The sequence below is a fragment of the Ischnura elegans genome, chromosome 3 (genome assembly GCF_921293095.1).
Source record: "Ischnura elegans chromosome 3, ioIscEleg1.1, whole genome shotgun sequence".
NCBI lineage: Eukaryota > Metazoa > Arthropoda > Insecta > Odonata > Coenagrionidae > Ischnura > Ischnura elegans.
Window position 1 is genome coordinate 25,496,673 of NC_060248.1, and position 19,402 is coordinate 25,516,074.

At 36.4% G+C, this 19,402-nt stretch overlaps 1 protein-coding gene across 1 annotated transcript in view; it reads left to right on the top strand.

Moving 5' to 3' along the window:
• Window positions 1-19,402, top strand: part of LOC124154986 (T-cell leukemia homeobox protein 3) — a 78,019-nt gene that overhangs the window by 40,057 nt on the left and 18,560 nt on the right. The window contains exon 2 of the mRNA XM_046528736.1: window positions 19,140-19,390. Within this exon, the coding sequence (XP_046384692.1) occupies window positions 19,140-19,390 (251 nt within the window). The remainder of the gene's footprint in view (window positions 1-19,139; window positions 19,391-19,402) is intronic.

The window sequence follows — 19,402 nt, forward strand, 5'->3', positions numbered from 1 at the left end:
GAAAAGATTAGCTGATAAGAGAGCGAAGTGGTGGGCTACGTCAAACCATCGTCGGATAGAATATCGTTGACTTACGATGAAATACAAATGCATCACATTAGTCTTCTCTAGCTTATTCCTAAACCCTAGTCAACATCTTTTCACTCAGCACAACGTCCCTCTCCCTAACTCCATCCTATTTATATTTGCTTCCTGATACCCGTACTGAGGTGTCTGTTACTATCAAACGTGCTTCCTAATTGGCTAAATTCTTCCACTTATTCTAACCGATCTTCCAAGTTTCAATGATTAAATGCATTACAAGGCGCAAAAGAGTCGCAGCTTTAAAGCATGGCCATTTCGATCCGTCAACAGTCACTACGTCAGTCGCGGCGAGGAAGTGGCGGGGGATGAGGGTGGGGAGAGGTTTAGGGCGGAAGAGAGGGAAGGGAGAGACACTCCAGCAAGAGGAAGAAAGAAAGGAGAAGGCGTGTGGACAATGTTTACACCTCAAGCCGGACGAGACGCTCAGCAAAGACGGCTTTGAGACAGGCACAGATTAGACTGGGAGCAGTTATAGACTCGGAGGCTCAACGCAATACTAAGATTTCATTCATGGAAGATAATCACTTAAGAACTTTGCTGTGCTTAAAGGTCTGAGATAATCGATAAAATAAAAGAAATATCTTGGAACGGGTAGGGATCGGACTTAGTTTTTCCCCATTTAATGAAAGACTTTCTAAAATACCTGGTGGGACCCAGTAGCTAAATCAATGCACAATGCTGCAATGCACGCTTTATTTTTTACGGCTGATAATGAAACATCCTATAACACTCGCATATTCAGGCAGTTGGTTGAGTAATAGGTAGATGTAGACTAATCAATGATAGCCATGAGTTTAAATTCATTTATTTAACAAAACAAACCAATTGACCGAGATAGTAGCGGTAGAAAATGCTGCTTATCCTAGCCGAATCACGGGAAGATTTTCCTAAATTGATGCTGCATGGCCTGCTATAAGAAAGTTAGTTTACATAACTCCCTCCTTACACTTATAGTCTATTTCGCAAAACATGAATATCCAAACCAAATTTACGTCATAGTATAGCAATTAATTACAGGTATTTTCTCCATTGAAATATTATTTTAGAATAGTAAGTAATATTTTGTAAGGAATTTTAAAATTATTTTTTATATGTTTACTCAAAACTTGAAAATTTATCTCATGGAATTTGCTTGTTCATGCATCCAAATGCTTCGCAAAATATTTCTATTGTCAAATGTTAAAGAAGGATACGATCGCTTTTTAATTATTTCTCAGCTGTTTACACTTTATACGACGCAAGGAATTCGCAAAAAAGGCGGAAAAAAAACAGTTGAAATATCACCTTCATTAGCAAATTACGACGAAAATATGTCCAACAATAAAGCGGCGTTGTCTTCATTTTTCGGTTACTTGCGGCGCCTCAGCAGTCTATCCAGTAAATACGTAAACCTGTCGATAGTTACCACGCAGTGTGAGGTATATGACGGAACCGGAGACCTTTCGATCTAATGGAGAAATACTCCCATTTAACATGAGAGAATAGATAAAAAGAATTGAGTCATTCGATATAAACATCGCTTATTCGTAAAGACATTCGCGAAAGTAGATATATGACATGTAATGAAAAAGACACTTCGCCTCTGCTCGATCGTGACTCTAGCTTTGAGTTTACGCTATTTTATAAAACTTTTCTGTGTGCGTCCGATAAAATCTTGTTGATGTTATCCTGTATCTCAATTATGATTATTTCCTCGGTATTGTTTTCGAAGAATATTTTTGATGACTGAAATAGGGGCCAATATTGACAGTTGTTTATTCTATAAGCCCTCACAATGATAGTTTAAGCTGTAAACATGTAAATGGTGGAAAAATATGCAGGATATGTCCGATGCATAGTGAATGATGCGTATGGAATTGATGACTTGTCTTCATTTAAATGTCATTCAATTTCATTGATGAGTATATACTTAAGGAAATTAAATGTAAATGAAATTGTTGGATATGACAATTCGCTTCGAACGAATAATAACTCTTTAATTTTTATTCATTTTAAGATATTGGTATTCATGCAAGAAAAGGATTATTTATTATTTCAAAATACTTTAGACTCTGACACAAGATTTGCAACCGACTGAACCGAAAAAAAATATGCCAATGAGTATTCTCATCCAAGCCTTGATCAAAATTCACGGCATCAAGCGAAATGAAATGAGCAACTTTCGCGCTCTTGTGATGGCACTTTTGTGATTGCTCGCTCACCCATTAATATCAATTAACGAGATTCGACAGTGCAACGGTTGAGGACTGGTAATGCTGACGCGGCCAAAGAGCTTGAGAGGAGACGGCGTTGAAAATGAACAGAGAGAGAGAGAGAAGGGAAACGAGGAGATGAATGAAGGAGACAGAGGCAATGCTGATGGGGACAAGGGAGACGTGCGAGGCGCGTGGGTGTAAGCCAAATGTGATTATAACTCGGAGACGAATGTCGCGGATTCCGTCGAATAAGTTTCTGAAAAGAGAAAGGAAGGCAAACCGCATCACAATGGGAATGAGTCATAAAAAGGAAATTCTGATGAAGCCAGTGACAAGTTCGTCTCTCATCTCTCATTTCGCACTGCACCGTCAAATAGAAAAAGAACTCCTTCGCATTGTGAATGAAAACAAATTTTGACACTGTACACAAAGCGTGTCGCTAAAAGAATAAACCCAGCACTCACATAATTTGGAAACATTGCTTTAGAGAGTTCCTGCATTGCCATATTGGCAGAATAACAATGCCACATAATTCTAAATGAGATTAAAAACGATTTTTTCAGCAACTTATCTTTCGATTAATAATTTTATTCAAATCTTTATCAATCGCAGCAATTTTTTGAAGTATATTTGCCACTTTTCTGCATAAAATTAATTTATTTGCTAATATCAAATGCTGGATTAATGAGTGCCTTCTTTTTATTATCATCTATTTCATTGAGGAGTATCTACTTAAGGAAATTGAATAGAAATGGAACTTTTGGAATAACTGTTTTCAAAAATTCTTTTATATTGCGGTATTGAAATATATTACAATTTTTTTTAAAAATTGTCTTGGTTATGTTGCTTAATTTCATCAAAGAATTCTTTTAAAATATTGCTATTAAGCATATCTGTATCGTCAAATGCAAGCAAACAAGGTGTCGTCAAATAATTTATTTTGCAAATGTGACAGGTCAGAGAACAGAGACAAGAAAGAGAATTGGTTTCTTACGATAAATAATGCATTGATTCTTATTCATTGTAAGATATTAATATTCATCGAAGTATATGTAATAAGATCCCGTTAGATCGCTCAGAGTATGACGAATATTGATATTTTCATATTTTGTACACACGGATAAATATATTGCGAGAAGTGAGAAAGAAAAAGTGAACGGAATATGTACCTAGTATCTGGAAGAAATAAAATGAGTCCTATGCTACGACCCACCCCTTTAAAGTCAAGGGAGAAAATGATTGAAGTATTGTTTTCTATGCATTTGTATCACGTAAACATAATAATGCGCGATGCATGATGAAGATCACGTGTGTGTTCCTCCTGATAAGCAGACCTCTTAAGGTAATAATTATATATTCAGCGAATAATGTGGCAAGAAACGTCTTTCGCCGGAATATGAAAATGCTGACGAAATGGGAAGAGAAGAAAAAATTCCGAGCAGAATCTAAGCGCGGATTCAATTACGCCACAGTCTCAGAGACAACAGAGGAGAGAGATGATGAGCTACTTTGCCTAGCGACACGAAATTACCCACAAAATGTGTCGCCATGAAATATGTGGAGCCGTCTGAGTTTCGTTTTTTCTTTTCATGTAATATTTTTTTTCTTCGTTTTTCCATCTTTAACGCCTGGTGTGGACTGCGGCAGTCACCTTGAAGGTTCTTAGAAGTCCGAAATTATTTCCTTCCTCAATGGTCTCGCCCAGCAACGTGTGAATAACTTCAGCCAGGAAAGGAGAACGGAATAATGACATAGATAAGGGATTTACAGCACAAAATGAACAGAACGTCTCATCAAGGAGCTTAAAATATGGCCCCTCTAGGTCAGACACAAAAATGTTTTGCCTATTTCTTTAGGTTATAATCTTTATAACCTCATTCCACTCATATACAAAGAGAAAAAAGACTATTAGTACATGCGCTTAAATTGATAGTTTTAATCACACATGTTTTTAGATTAAGAACTTATGCAGAAAAAATTTCCTTCACATAGTATTCTATTTAATAACGAAATTTCGACTCAAAATTTAAGCTATTATTCCTCTGAAAGTAGCGTCAAATAGACGCTAAAAAAGAACTTAAAGATAAGATTACGTGTAATGCCTACTTAAAACAAAATTTAATTTGATGCATCGAAACAACTTCACACTTTAAAGTACCTCAACTTCGTCTCCTCTCGGCTGTTTGTATATCGTAAGGAGCAGGAAGAAAATATCAGCCGTATCGAGTTTGGTTATTGAGATAAAGAGAGTTCAATGCATTGTGACTGAATTGCTATCGAGTTTACAAGCGTAGCTAGAAAAAAATCTAAGGGAAATAGGTATAGGTTATCAGACGCCTACTCTTTCATGAACTTTACAGCAAGAACGTGGAAAATTGATTACACCCCACATATGGCTAACGTAAAAGGGTGAAAAATGGAAAATATTTGAGTTTCCTTGGCTGCACAGTAGCCATCACTCGTCAAAGTACATAGGGTCCCACAATAACATTTATGGATAGCGCTACTCAAGACTCGCTATTCGGAATTCCTTCTTCCTATTTGTAGCCTACCTATCGCGCTTTCGACGAAGCCCAAGCCAACTGAAAAAGTATAGTTAAAAAATATTCAAAGATTTGTTTCATTAATTTGTTTAGTTGAGTTTGGATTAATACTTTTCTCCTCATGCAACACATGACCTTTGATAATAGCAATATCTTAAGACGTAGGTGAGAAGTCACGAACTGCCACTTCATTACAATTTCATCTTAAATCTTTTAAGTGTTATCCTCCTGACTACATCGAGATGTTGATTCTTAATTTTTCCCTCAATTTTTATTCTATTTCCACAGTCTTCCTTGCAGTATTGCCTATATTTCGCATTTTGAACTATTTTTAAAATTTTTTTATCAATTAATCTTTAGCAATTTGTTAATAATTTCACCATTTGAGTCTCCCCAGTTGATAATAATTGAGATGTAGTTTGCTTCAGACAAATCGTGTGGCTGTAAACATTCTGCTTTCACGTCGCTTCAACACCACTAAAATGGACTTCAAAAATATCGCAAAATTTAAGAAATGTATACATAATGAATGAAATATTCCGTAAAATGGTTCTTTATTTCTGGAGTTTCAGAGCAGGTCAAGGCAAGGTCATATACTTGCTGTGCGATGGAAGGTGAAATAGAGAAGGGAGAAAATTATACTAGGCTCTTCATAATAGAAACATGTATTAAACATAGCATTTGAAAATTGGAAAATATAGCGGTCACATGGCATTTCCTATCTGTTCATAGAAAGAGGATACGGTATAAAATTTGAGCGTAAATACAGTGTTGACCAAAAATTTATATAAAGTACATCATTTCATAGTCACAAAAGGACTTCATATGGAGTGATATTATTATTAAGAATTATTTAAAAAAATTGTTATTTGCTTGATCTTGATCCTAGATTTCGCTGTAGAACATTAAAAATAGATAACATGTTTTCTTGTAAATTCAGCGAGTAGAAATAGAAGACAGCCAAAAGTTAGAGAATACGATGCACAAAAGGACCGAATGTCAGTGCAGATGATCACGAATGAACTCTGCGGTAAGCCATGTATGCTACATGTTCGAGTGTGTCCGCGCCGACTTTTGAGGTCCAACCCCTTAAGCGACAGGAGTGTGACAATGGACGAAGTTTGCTTTGCCTGTGCACTGCTGAGGGGATCGTGGGGTATAGGCAAACAGATGGTGCACGAGTATCGTTGGGGGTAGCGGTTGGCAGGACATGGAGCTCCAATTCTCCCGCATGTGCAACCTCGGTGTTGACCACTAAGAAAGCTTTCACGTAGGCTTATCCGTGATGGGGTGAGGGAATTGAGTATACTCTTGCTAAGAGGCTAATGCCTCTGCTTCGCATTAGCAGGAGAAAGAAAGTCTACAAATCTTGCCCGAACGCGGCAGGTGAAATTAAGCAAGCTTTCTATTTAAGCATGTATAAGTGTGTTTTAGTAATAAAAATTGTGATACGTCTATTCTTTATCATTTAGATGCCTTTTTTCAGATCAGAAAAGTTCAAAATAAATATCTTGAAAGGATTATTTATGCCATTTCCAACATCTGTATGCTCTCATGTCGAACTTTTCAACATCCTAAATTTCTGTATTGTTAAAAATAACGCTTTAAAAATATAAAACTTACAAAACGTGATATTTAACTCTAAATTAACAATTTTATGTCAATAATAAACAAAAAAATAAGCTTTGCATTGCTTGGACAGACATTCATCAGGGAAACTCGAAAAAATTGTCAAACTAGATACATTCAAAGCAGGTGTTTCACCGAAAACTTGTATTTGCGAAATATTTAATTGAAACTACGCAATGGATAATAATATTTATCCATGTACATGTTTCGCGGAAAAGCCATGAGAAAATTGACTAAGGAACTAAATTAACTTGTAAATTTAAATAATTTTGCAACTGCAATGTAGCTCAGTTGTCACATTTACCACTGACGACTTTTCCAAAAGAATCAATAGAAAATAAAAATGCCTGCAATCCGTGACCAATGACAACGTAGGAGTCGACGAATCGAGTAAAAAACCAGAGATCTTTTGTTTAATTCTTGGTCTAGGTGAATTTTTTCTGTAGCAATTATTTTTGAATCTTCTTTTCTATAAAGTGTCCATTATTCAGACTGTACCACTAGTCGTGTGTCATTTCTGACCTCTAATTTTTAGTAATTTCTCCTTAAGCAATATTCCTGAAAATTTGCATACTTATGGGGAAAGATCCTAAGTTTTGTTGAGCGTAAGAAGCAGTTTACAATTTTGACCTTTTGACCTCACAAATTGGTCCAAAACAAAATTTTGAATTTGCCTCATGGGTTGTCAATGCTAAAAAAATTCGACGTAGAAAAAAGTCTGAATTTCATTCGCCAAGATGCCAAGTTTTAAGTTTTTGGAGACGTGAAAACCGAAAATAATACTTTTATTTACAAAAATTCAACTGCAGACCCAGTAAGGTCACAGTCAAGGTTATAGGGGTGGCAAAAAGAATAGAATACCAACAAAGATGTCGATTTATAGGTTTCAAAGGGTATTGTTCAAATACTAAATTAGTAATATAAAATTCTATATTAAATCAACTGATTTCAAGTGAGCTTAAAATAAAATCGTTTGTAAATCGCGCACATTAGTTCTGCTACTATACTATCTTAAATAAGTAAGAGAATGCAGTTATTTCACTCTAATGCCTTTTCCTTGATCTTAAGACCCCAAAAAATAAGAGATTAATGCCGGATATAACAAAAAAATATTACTATTAACATTTGCGATAGTTGATCAAAAGGTAGTATTTCCCTTCAATTATCAGTATCATAAATTTTAATTTCATCTCCTACTCTCGTGTCTCACTGAACACACCAGTAAACATAATAAAGTATTTCCTTGTAGCTTCCTTGAAATGCGAAAAGTTTTTATTTCTCGCATGACAAGTGAGTAAGGAGAGAATAGAGCGTGGTTTTCCCGGTTGTTTGTATCTTAATTGCGGGAGGATGTGGTTCTCCTCAGCGGTTACCAACAGCATGCATGAAAGGGAAGATCCTGGAACTACTCGGTTTTCTAATCATGAAACGGAAGCGCCTTGCAATGAATTTCTAGTAGAGCTAATTAATTTTAAACTTCGAAATAATCGTAGCTTGTCACATATAAATTTTATTTGGAATGAACGGCGGAAAAAAACTTCAGTTCAATTGATATTCTTAGTATGCTAGCTAGAATTAAAAACAAGTTCTACGAGCAGGACGAAAACATATTTATTTTAAATGTACCCACAACACGATGAAAATATGAGTTGTGAAAGTTGTTTTGAAGGATATAGCTCAGGGGATGTGGTCAATAGAATACTAAATAGTGGCAATCTCAGGAAAATAGCCGCATACGCACGTCCTCCTTATCTCCGCATCTTTTAAAAGTAATTCAATTTATAGAAACTACGTAGTATTTTTGTTACTTTTCTCTACATATGAATCATAATTGACATTACTTTTCAGCCTCAGGTCAATGAAGGATTTTAATACGCATGCACACAAACAAGAAGACCAGGGAGTGAAGCCAATAGAAATTACAAACTTTAGGAAAAAGAATTAACTAACCAGTAATCGCTGATTTTATTTGCAAAATTTCGGCAACAAGCTTAATAATAATTCAAACCGTAATGGAGCCAAAAACAAAATACTATCCATTTAAGGAACTTTATAAGTAACATTTATGAATTAGTAGTATTTTTTCATAAATATTAAAATTTCACATAAACATAAAAATTCATAAATATTACTGATAAAAGCGCTTTATAAGTAATACTTATGAGTTGTATTTTGAATGTAAATCATGAGTAATATAAGTAAAAAATAATCATTTAAATTACGAGGACTAAAAACAAATATTAGTTCAGGAATAAGTTTCACATGGTAATAAAGTCACTTTAAAATAATACCGAAGCCGATAATTAGTTCAAAAGATCGTCACCTCAGTTCATAGAGTCAAGTTGCTTATGCTTTTTTGGTTTCATTGGTCTCCATTCCCCAAGAAAATATTATAAAATTACTAATGTTTTTTATCACCTCTGTCATGATTTTTGAAAAAAAAACAATTAAACTGAATTGAAAACAAGATTCAGTTGTGTTTCAAATAAAAAGGGGGCAAAAATAGGTTCATGAAATTTTATTATTATGAAATTAATTAAGTGGTCACACATTTTCTTGAGAGAAAGAGAAAAATATTAACTCCAATAATCGCCATCATTGTGATAGACGATCAGTACCTTAATAGCATCAGTAACTGTTTTTCGTTTAGTACATAGTTTTGATACCATCGTCCATCCAACGACAGTGTACATGGCACGCCTAACTCATTCAAAAAATGTAAAGTACTATGGGCAGCATTATTTTGCTATGAAAACGCTAATATACTTTAATACTCCGAATTACATAGACATTTTGCTCAATTCTTGTCATTTTAATATAATTGAAGCGATAGTTGAAATAATAATGAAGGAACAACAGACGGTCGCAAATGATTTGTGTGTGGATAGAATATCGCATGGGAGAATTCGAAGAAATGAGCGTATATCCAAAGAAGTGTGTAAGGATATATCTCTTAACCTCTTTTCCTTTCCGGAGAACGGATACACTTGGATTCTTTCGCGGAAGCACGATTGAACAAACGAACACGAGAAGGAAAAGTTTGCTCTTATCGCATGTTGCTTATCAGAAAATGTCGCTTCAATTTCCCTACGGTCTCTTTTTTCCCCTCTGCCTCGGAAAATCCAATTCCTAAAGTCTGATACCACCAAAAGCGAAACAATATCTCACCTTTTTAAGACTTTCTCTCACAGTAGCGAATGTAAAAAGTGCTATCGTGTACCTGTGTTCCAAAACGCTCTTAATTTGTCAAAACCATGGACAAATCGCTTTCCACGCCATCGTGAACATCAATAGAAGTGAAGAAAAACTATGGTCGAAGACGTTATTGCCTCGGAGTAATGTTACATCCTTGTACGCACAGGTATATGTAAGCAATTCATCTAAGCATGTTGTACATGAGTTACACTGCACATGGAACGCTTAATCCATGAAAAATTCCAACTCTCCAGGTAGCCTAATAATAATTTAGAAATTATCGATGAGACAGTGCCTTATTTCACAATGATAGTTGCATTATCTTCTTTTTTAAACTTTAAAAATAATTCTATCTAATTAAGTCTTCAATTTTGACATAGGAGTGACGTTTCCAAAAATTATCAGCCCAATAAAGTTTTGCATGAGTCCTCAAGTAGTGATATTTATCAAATGGAGTGATCGTGTACTTCTCATGATTATTTCAATCAAGATCTCATTTAATTTCTTCTAAAATATTCATAAAATGTCTTCAATGAGTTTACGAAAATGACAATCTATTTATTTACGTCCAATATCAAGCGATACAATGACAGATACCCCACGATGCTTTTTTCCGTTTTGATTTTAGTTGAAAATAATTGAAAATAGCTCATTAATAGCGAAAGATGCGTAATTGACATTATAGCTAGGTTTTGGTTTCAAGAAAATGTCTTGAATCCAGGTTATATGTGGTTATATGTTAAGTCTGAATCATGTAATCATTTTTTGCGTAAAAGTTCAACGATGGCGGCAATGGCAGCTCAAATGATGACTCTCGGACGTCATAAGTTTTAGGGATGGCAGCAATGGAACCTCGGCATCATCCTTATTTCCATGATTTGCTGTTGCCACGCTTTCCATCAATGACAATATGCGTTGAACACAGCAGTAGCCAATCAACGCACGAGATGAATTTTGAGGAAACGCCATTGAGCGTTATGATAACGAGTACAGCAAACATCTAGGGTGCCTCACATGACCGAGTGATATAGAAAATGATGACATAATCAATCATTTACTACAATACTGAAAAGTGCAAAGAGCTGCAGCTAAAATTATCCCTGGACTTGTCCGTGAAAAATGACCGTTTGTATCAGGCTTTACGATATTGGTGCTTCGCTTGAACACCTTCAAAATCAGCAGTTATTTGCATTACAACCTTAATAAATGCTCTTCAAATAAGTTTGCAAAGTAAATATATGTTTAAAATAACCCATAATTGATCATGGAAATCAATAATGCAGTTATTTATAGTGCACCATTTCATCATGTAGTTATTCGCATCAATACTACAGTACACATAATTTCTGATCAGTTGGTGGGTGTAGTTTGGGAAACTGTCGCAGGTTCCAACTCCCCGATGTGCGTGACAAAGAGGGGGTGGCAGGGAAAGCCTGGGACGGACCGCAACAGCAAGGTTCAATAGGGAGAAAATCTTCCGATACAACCCAATGCCTCCCTCCTGCAGTCTTCCCTCTCTTTTCACACGGTATCTCATTCTGGACCTCCCAAATAATCCCCATCGCTATTATTTCCCATGATCTCTACCCCTTCCACTCCACTGTTCCAGCAAACTTCTCATTTTCCCAAACCCCCCGACTCTTTCTTTCTCTTTTTATTCTCTTCGTTTCCTCCACCCCTTCCCTTAACCTTCGCCACGCCCTTCGCTTCTCTTTCTCCCCCTGACCCTCAATCAGCCCAACCAAAAAAAAAAAAGTCTCAACTTTTCCACCGTAATTTTCTCTCTTCCCTTATGCATATTCTCGCATTTTTTTCACGGATCCCTTAATCCTTCTTGTCCTTCCTTCTCCATCTCTTCCTTCCCTAACCCCGCCCACTCATACTCAACCCTTTCTTTCTCCCCCAGAAACCTTCCCATCCCTAGAATGGTGTTTTCTCGCTAATTTAATTTCGGACTTCTTTCCTCATTGTTGTCGTCTTGCGGTACTTGTATTTTCCTTTGTTCTTCCTTCTACCCTTTCATTCTTGCCGAATCTCCATTTCTTTTTGGAATTTCTTTTATTTTTTCCGTTTATTATAATTCCATCTTTTTGCATCGAAGCCGTCCGTCATGGAACCACATTTTTCCCCTCCGATAATATTCTGTGTTATCAAACGTTGGTGATAATCGTCTCTTCATGCCAATGGCAATTTTCGGTAAAAATACCCTTTGCCTCAGCCTCTTTCTTATACCAGAATAAATTAGTTAGCGTATATCGTCGCTAAATGAGTATTTCAACAGTCGTGACCACCTCAAAATTAAAGTTTACTTTCATTATTTTTAAATGATTATTCAACAGTCGACTATTTTTAATAAAACCATTTGAAAACATGTATTGACTTAAAATAAAACCAAATTTCCTATTCTTGATTCCTAAAACCATTCTTCACCCCAAAATAAATACGGCACTGAGAGCACTCTGGAAAAGTTTAAGATAGAAAGTAAAAACTTGAGTCTCTATTTTACATAACAGATCGCTTCAGCACATCGTCGTGAATGCTATTTAACTACTACATGCATGTATTGTTTTATTTTATTTTTTATTCTGAGTGGAATACTTCAAAATGTCTTTCTCATATCATGTGAAAACATGACAAATCAACCTTATACTCATTTATTTTGTCATTGTAGATTAAAAAAATACTTCTAAAGTATAATCTACTCGTGGAAAGTAAATGACACATTTACAAAATATATGCTATTATATTTCTATAAAATAGCGGAGGACGAGACATAGCTGTAATGGTAATTTGAAAAGTATTTTTAATCTTACGGTTTCTACTCTGTGAATAAAATATAAGTTGATCAATTAAAGTGTCAAGACAAACGCAAGTATGTTTTTTGTTAATTAGTCTTAAAAAACTTCCCTTCAAGTAAAAAACTGGAATGATAGAAAAAATGCATTAATAACTCCCAGTAGTAAGCCATCATCTGACAGCATAGCATGATAAATACCATTAGTATGTTAATAATTATCGATTCGAAATAACATAGCATCTTCCTTCTCTGGTAAGTGGCAGCAGATAGCAATCAGGGACTTGAAACGGAAATTCATTTGCATAATTAAAAAAACTGAGTGGACGGGCCAGGATTAGACTTCTGATTTGAGAGCGATAAAATATTATCTAGGTTCGCCAAAGTGGTGCAATTACTGTATATAATGAGGCATATATATAATTATATATGAGATTGAAATGGCGTAATGATCGTAAAAAAACTAAGTAAATTCAGCGAAGGTCTCACTGGGAGAATCTTGTCACGAAGAATCTAGGCTGACAGAGGCTACCAGGATTTACAAATTATGACCATGGCATGTCATTTGCTAATGCATGAAGTAACTTTAAATTTTCAAATTCTGAATGTAAACTAATAATGTCTGAAGCAGCCTGCTAAAATATAAGGAATATTCCATACGGGTGAAATCTATATATCCCTCTCAGTACTCAAATGTTATCACCCATGACCGAACACATTTACAGTGTCATTGAAAAAGAGCGTTATATAGAAAACATGTGTTCCAAAGGCTTATTTTAACAAGGATTGACGTGTGACGAGGATTACCAGGAATTATCGTGTTAAATGAGCGGGATAAATTCCTTTTAGTTCTCTTCTTAAGCCATCTTCAACAAATTCTCCGCGAAAACTTTTAGCGATTACATTCACAGACTCTTACAAGTACCACTACCACTCCAGATCCCTTCAATCAGCTAGAGGAGATTTGGTTTTTTTAACTCTCCATCTCCATCCTTGATGTAACGAGCCCTTTTTCTCCCTTTCCCTTTCAAGCGCCTAAATCTGAACTAATCGAACTCATTTCTTTCAGGAGACGCATTAAAAAGTTGTCGCAAAGATTAGGGATTGCCGGAGGAGAACGTTGAGTAGTCTGAAATACATATATACCCCGCGGCGAACAGCTAATTTAGCCGTTTCGGCCAGGAAAAACCATTCAGGAGGCTTTAGCCTTGGCGGCAGCCAAATTCTCGTTCCCTTCAAATCGATTGGGAAACTTTTTGTTGAGGGAAAAGAGCGCGAATAGCTGAATTTAAGCAATGGACACGGCTTCAAATGAAGCAAAACACCCAAATTCTTAGATAAAACAGAAAAGAAGACTTTTTCAACCAAGGCATTAATAAGAGTTCAATGGATTTAATTACATAGTCAAATTCCGTCACGTCGTTTTGATAACGCCAGTGAAGGGCTTATTTGTAAAGAGTTAAACGATTGATTAAATGAAAGCTAACATAATGGCAAGCAGTCACTTGCATAATCAATGGTAACACCTTAATATCGTGTTCTATAGCATATCGAAACTCTGAAAGCATATTGAAAATTAAATGTACATTACAGCTCTAACTCGAACAAATTAGAGGCAAGTTTACAGAGTATTCATGTATTTTGTATGCAATTAAGTTTGGAGCAATATACGAGAGTGTATAAGAGGTGTAAAATATATTATTTACTATAAGTTTTTTACACTCACATGAAAGTAAAAGTACTTGCCATAGCCTTATTAAATGTTGAAATTATTGTTTATTTTAGTTCAAAGGAAATTTTTCTGATAACCTCTGTAGCGTACCTTTTTCTCTCAAATCTTTTTTTATTGATATTCCTCCTTTAAAACGGCAACCAACCAAGTTACAAGAGAATAGAAAAAGCACTAAGTTCCGAAAAAAGTAACGGCATTAGCTTGCAACATTCGGGAATGCACAATACGTTATACAATATAGCTGACCGAAAACGCAGAGTAAAAAATCATAATATTTACATATTCCTCTTAGGCATTAGAAAATATACGCATATAAATGGAGAACTCGAAAATGATTAATATCAGAGGATTGATGAGGCAAGATTCCTAGCGGTACTTAGCATTATGACTAATGACGTCTGACGATATTCCCGTTGGAAAAAAATAATTATATGAAAAATAAACCAATATATTAAGCAAAAAATAATTCTAATATCCGCCCAAGGAATTTTTATCGTGCACTTTTTCAAATCAAATTCTACTCAGTTAGAAACACTTGAATGGAATTATTATGAACGCATTGATGATTAGCTATTTTTTAAGGATATAGGTATCACCTTTTGGTGTAAAATATTTTGAACTCGTTCGTTCAAGGCCGTAAAAAATCTCTTCTCATCAGTACCTCCTTCCCTGTCATTCGTGAGGTTAAAAAAAACACATCTTTTCCCTTCAATGCAAACATCCAGTTGGGAAAAATAAGTAGGTAATGACCACTTCCATCCAATGTCGACATCAGCGGAGAAAATAGCCAGCCATCAAATTTATGTGCTGATTTTATCAGATAAGAGACCTAGTCATCAGTACGCGTACAGTTTTGACAGATGGGGAAGGTCGACAATGCGCTACGCGTCCTGCGCTGCAATAAAACATTTTGCAATTTTTTTAAGAGTAATTTTCTTCTTGCCTTTACTTCTCTCGCAATTTGTCAAAGAATTGAGGGGGCCGTTAATGTTCACCTTTAAGTGCACACTCCGTAATTTTTAAAAATAAATTCGAAACTTAGATGTGATATTCTAGCTATAATAACTCCAATTAGACTGCAATGGCATACACCTTTAAATTTTCTCAATTTACTCAACGAAATTCATAATGTCAAATGTGAAGGTGGTAAAATTACGCTCAGTTTTCAGTGAAAATGCCGTCTAGCCAGGATACTGATGAAACCCAAACAAGTTATACTACTAGTTACTATGTAGCTATTATAGGGAATAAGTCTGACTCTAGATTGGCACTCGATAGTTGGCTTTGGATCATATACACTGAACTTTAGACAATGGAGCAATGAACTTAATTTCAGAGGAAAGTTAAGAAAGTGTTTTTCCATCTTGGGTTGGAAATTGTGCTTCATTTAAATTCTACGTATTCCAATGCAAAGGATTCAGATTTGATTTTTTTTTTAAGCTTATGTACTTCGAATGAGATTGAGTATTGGATGATAAATCAATGTGACTTCATACGATGGCACCTCAAATGCACATCGAATTGACAGCACTTTCACATTTCAAGCGCATGGAAGTCGGCCATGCTCGGTGGCCGCAGATTTGTATCAACCTGACTTCAGCTGAGCCAGATTACGGCGTATAGCAATTATCATTCCAATTGTTTTAGTGCAGTGGCCATGCAAGTCCTAATAAGTCCTCCTTTTAACCATCCTCCATTTACCCTACTCAAAATACGTGGACAACGGCCGAAAGAACTCGGGAAAAACAACCATGTATATACCGACCAGGTGCTTAAGGAATAACAAATGGTTGTTTGCACCAAAAATAGGCTAAATAGTTGAAAAAGGCTAATTCAAAAAATAGATTTGAAGGGTTGCGGCAGCATTTTATGAATTAATACTCAAAATTACATTGGAAGTCCTAAGAACAAGGAAATATTTTTTTCATTCGTACGCTTGAGTCCAATACATATAGGTGCACATTAACAGTCAATAAAACATTTAAATACTTAAACAGATGTTTCCTTCAATGACAAAACCGGTGTAGATGTAAAATAATTCAAGGGCCCACAAGGAGAAAATTATGCCGCAGGATGGTTACGTTTCGTTGAGATTTTAAGGAAAAACTTGCACGAGCGAAGGTAAATGATGAAAGCTCTACCAAATCTCAAGCAATCATTGGTTAGTATGTCAAATCATTACTCAGTTATATTTTTCATCTCCTCCGCTCCCCACTCAAAGAAAAGTCTGAAACGCAAAATGCCCTCTTTCGAACGCTTAACTTCGCGGAAACGAGAGCCGAACAGCCATGCAAGCCCGATTGCGTGCCCACAATCTACATCTCTCCTCAACCAAACGATATTTCTCGTCTCTCTCATCATATTTCCCCGTCTACAGTTTCAAACTCGTTCTCTCTTTCTGCGTTCTCCCATTAAATTCGTCTCTACCCGCCCCTGCACGAACCACAGTGTCGCCAAACCCCCGAATATGCTAATATAACAAGGATAAAAATAAATATGCTGACTCTAGAATATTGCACTGTCTGAAGGGATAACAGAGTAATCTTGATTGATATTTGGTTAACAAACATGTGAGTAACTTTACCTGATCATGAATGTAGATGTTAGCGCTTTATCAGCAGAAAAGTCCTCAACTACGCTAACCAGAACATCGATTATAATTTAAAGCCACGTGGCTGTTGTTTCGTTCCATTAAATAAAATTTAGGAAAAAATGGAATTGATTAAAAAAATCGTAGAAATAGATTTCATTTCATTGCACGCACCATAATCATTGAAATAACATGAAATTATTCAATTAATGAACATGAAATGCATTGAAAAAGTATAAAAAACGTATGTATCTATCATAAAAACTAATATTCAGTAAGAATTTAAGGGTAAAAACTGATAAAAATGTTTTTTATCATAGCAATTTATAATAGAAGAACGAAAAAAATCAAAAAACCTTGCAAACATTTATATATTTACGAAAGGAAAACGATTCTAGTTTGGGAAAGCCATTTTGGGTGGCGGTAATGATATCCGCAAATTAGGGTGTTTTGCGATTTGGAATGCCCCCCCCCCCCCTCCCCGATAGATGCGTGCGAAAGACGATCAAAAGCACGCACCAGTCAAGATACCACGTCTGCGAAGACGTGAACGTCTCCTCCTTGCGTTTTTGTCGGCCCCGAGACAGAATTAATTGCCCACTTTCTTGGGTCCAACCCTTGCTAATGTGGTCATTAGGCACCTCCACCGAAATTCTTTGTCACCCTTATCTCAAGTTCCCGATTCATTAAACGTGCACATGTTTCCTCAAAAAGTATCCACGAAAGTTTCCTGATGACAACGCGAGGGGAGAGAATTTACTCGCAATAATGACCTCAATTGTCGCTTCAAGAGATATTATCTTTGACCCCATCAATCGTCGCATTCTGGAATGGGGCAGAAACTTATAGGGGCACGATCGTGAATTTTCCTGGAAAGAATAGACGCCATGGCTTACTATGAGTTAGAATGAGGAAATTTTCTAAATAAAGGGATTAAATTTAATTTAATTCAAATATTACTTTCAGCAGACATTTTATCTAATGCGTTCAAAAGATTAAAAGTAAAATCTCCTCTATAATTGATATTTGTTTTTTATAAGACGAAATTAATAAACATCTCTTGTGATCATTTGTCTGCACACTAGGATTAGTGAAGAGTAGTGACATGACTATCATAAATATACGAGGGGCACTCCAAACCTAATGCACACAAATTTCTTTACACCCCAGGCACTTCCAATTAATAGAGTGCATAGAAGCATTCTTCCCAAATTCATTCGAATTTATTTGAACGCAATACCGATCGTGGCGTAATAGTAGCAGTATTTTAAGATGGTGGCTGCACTTCTTGTACGTCAAAAGCAGCGCGCTTTTATTGAGTTTCTTTGTTGTGAGAATGAGTCGGTCGGAAACATTCACGAAGGGTTGAAAAGGATGTATGGAGATGATGATGCCGATCGTAGTACAGGTGGCCCGTGGGCTCAACGAGTATCTCGCTCGAACGGATGTTTAAGATCGTAGACGCAGCGGTAGACCCCATACTACGCAAACACATCTCAATGTTCAAAGAGCCGATTCAGAGATTTATTGAACAGAAATACACGACTTAAGCCCAAGGCTGGTCCAACGTAAGGCTATTGAAAAGGAGATTTTGTGTAAAGTGACAAAGTGTTCCTCAAGGATGTGTTAGCGCACTGTAAAAATTGAAAGTTATAAGAATCAAGGTTATGGTGTCAGGAAATTTGAATAAATTAGTTATGGAGTGACCCTCGGAAAAAAAGAACTTATAGGTTTTTATCACTGAGTAAACGCGATAAAAGATTTATTCAAGAGTACCAATTGTTGTAACCGAGAAATTATTCTGAATCGATTCCAAAAAGGACTTGAATAAAATGGTTAGCGCGTTATTCGTGCGTAAGTAATTCCTATGCTGCTGATGCCAGTTCAACTGGTAAAGTGATTTTCGGATAATCAGGCGTTGTGCAGGCGTAAATTAGTCTTTCAGCGAGAGGGCTAAAAGCTCTAGAGAATGCGTAAGACAAGTGTTACGAGTAATATGGCATGAGAATTAATCAAAAGAAGGCAATTTGGTTTTATAAAGCAGCGGGAGACTCACGATAAAAGTAAACGCAAACTTGGGCAGCTGAACAATTCAACTATTTGGGGAGCTCATTACAGGAAAACAGGTACAGCAATAAGGACATCAGGAAAAGAATTGTGATAAGTCCACAATATGACGGAGGAAACATAAGTTCTGCTTACTTTGCTACTATCGGGGAGAAAAACCGTACGCAATAGTTATTCAGCGACGGTTCGGATACAGGTTAAGCCAAGTGATTTTTTCATTGCTAACCCCACCTTTAGTGCAAACATCTACCGCAGGCGAAGGATGTAAGTGGTTATGATTGTAACCCCGAGGGATTTGCATACTTTTCAGGAGTTGGTTGTGAGCGATGGGCGTCTCTCCAGTGCCACATGCTGGCCCTGAGACAGGGCCGGGGTCTACCCCATGCGTCGCCCGCGGCGGGCGCCATGCTGAGCCTGTGCAGCAGCAAGAGGAAGGGCGGACAGGTGAGGTTCTCTCCCGATCAGACGACTGCATTGGAGCGACGCTTCGGAGGGCACAAGTACCTGAGCCCTGAGGAGCGGCGCATCCTCGCGCAGGACCTCAAGCTCACCGACAGACAGGTGAGCCCGGAA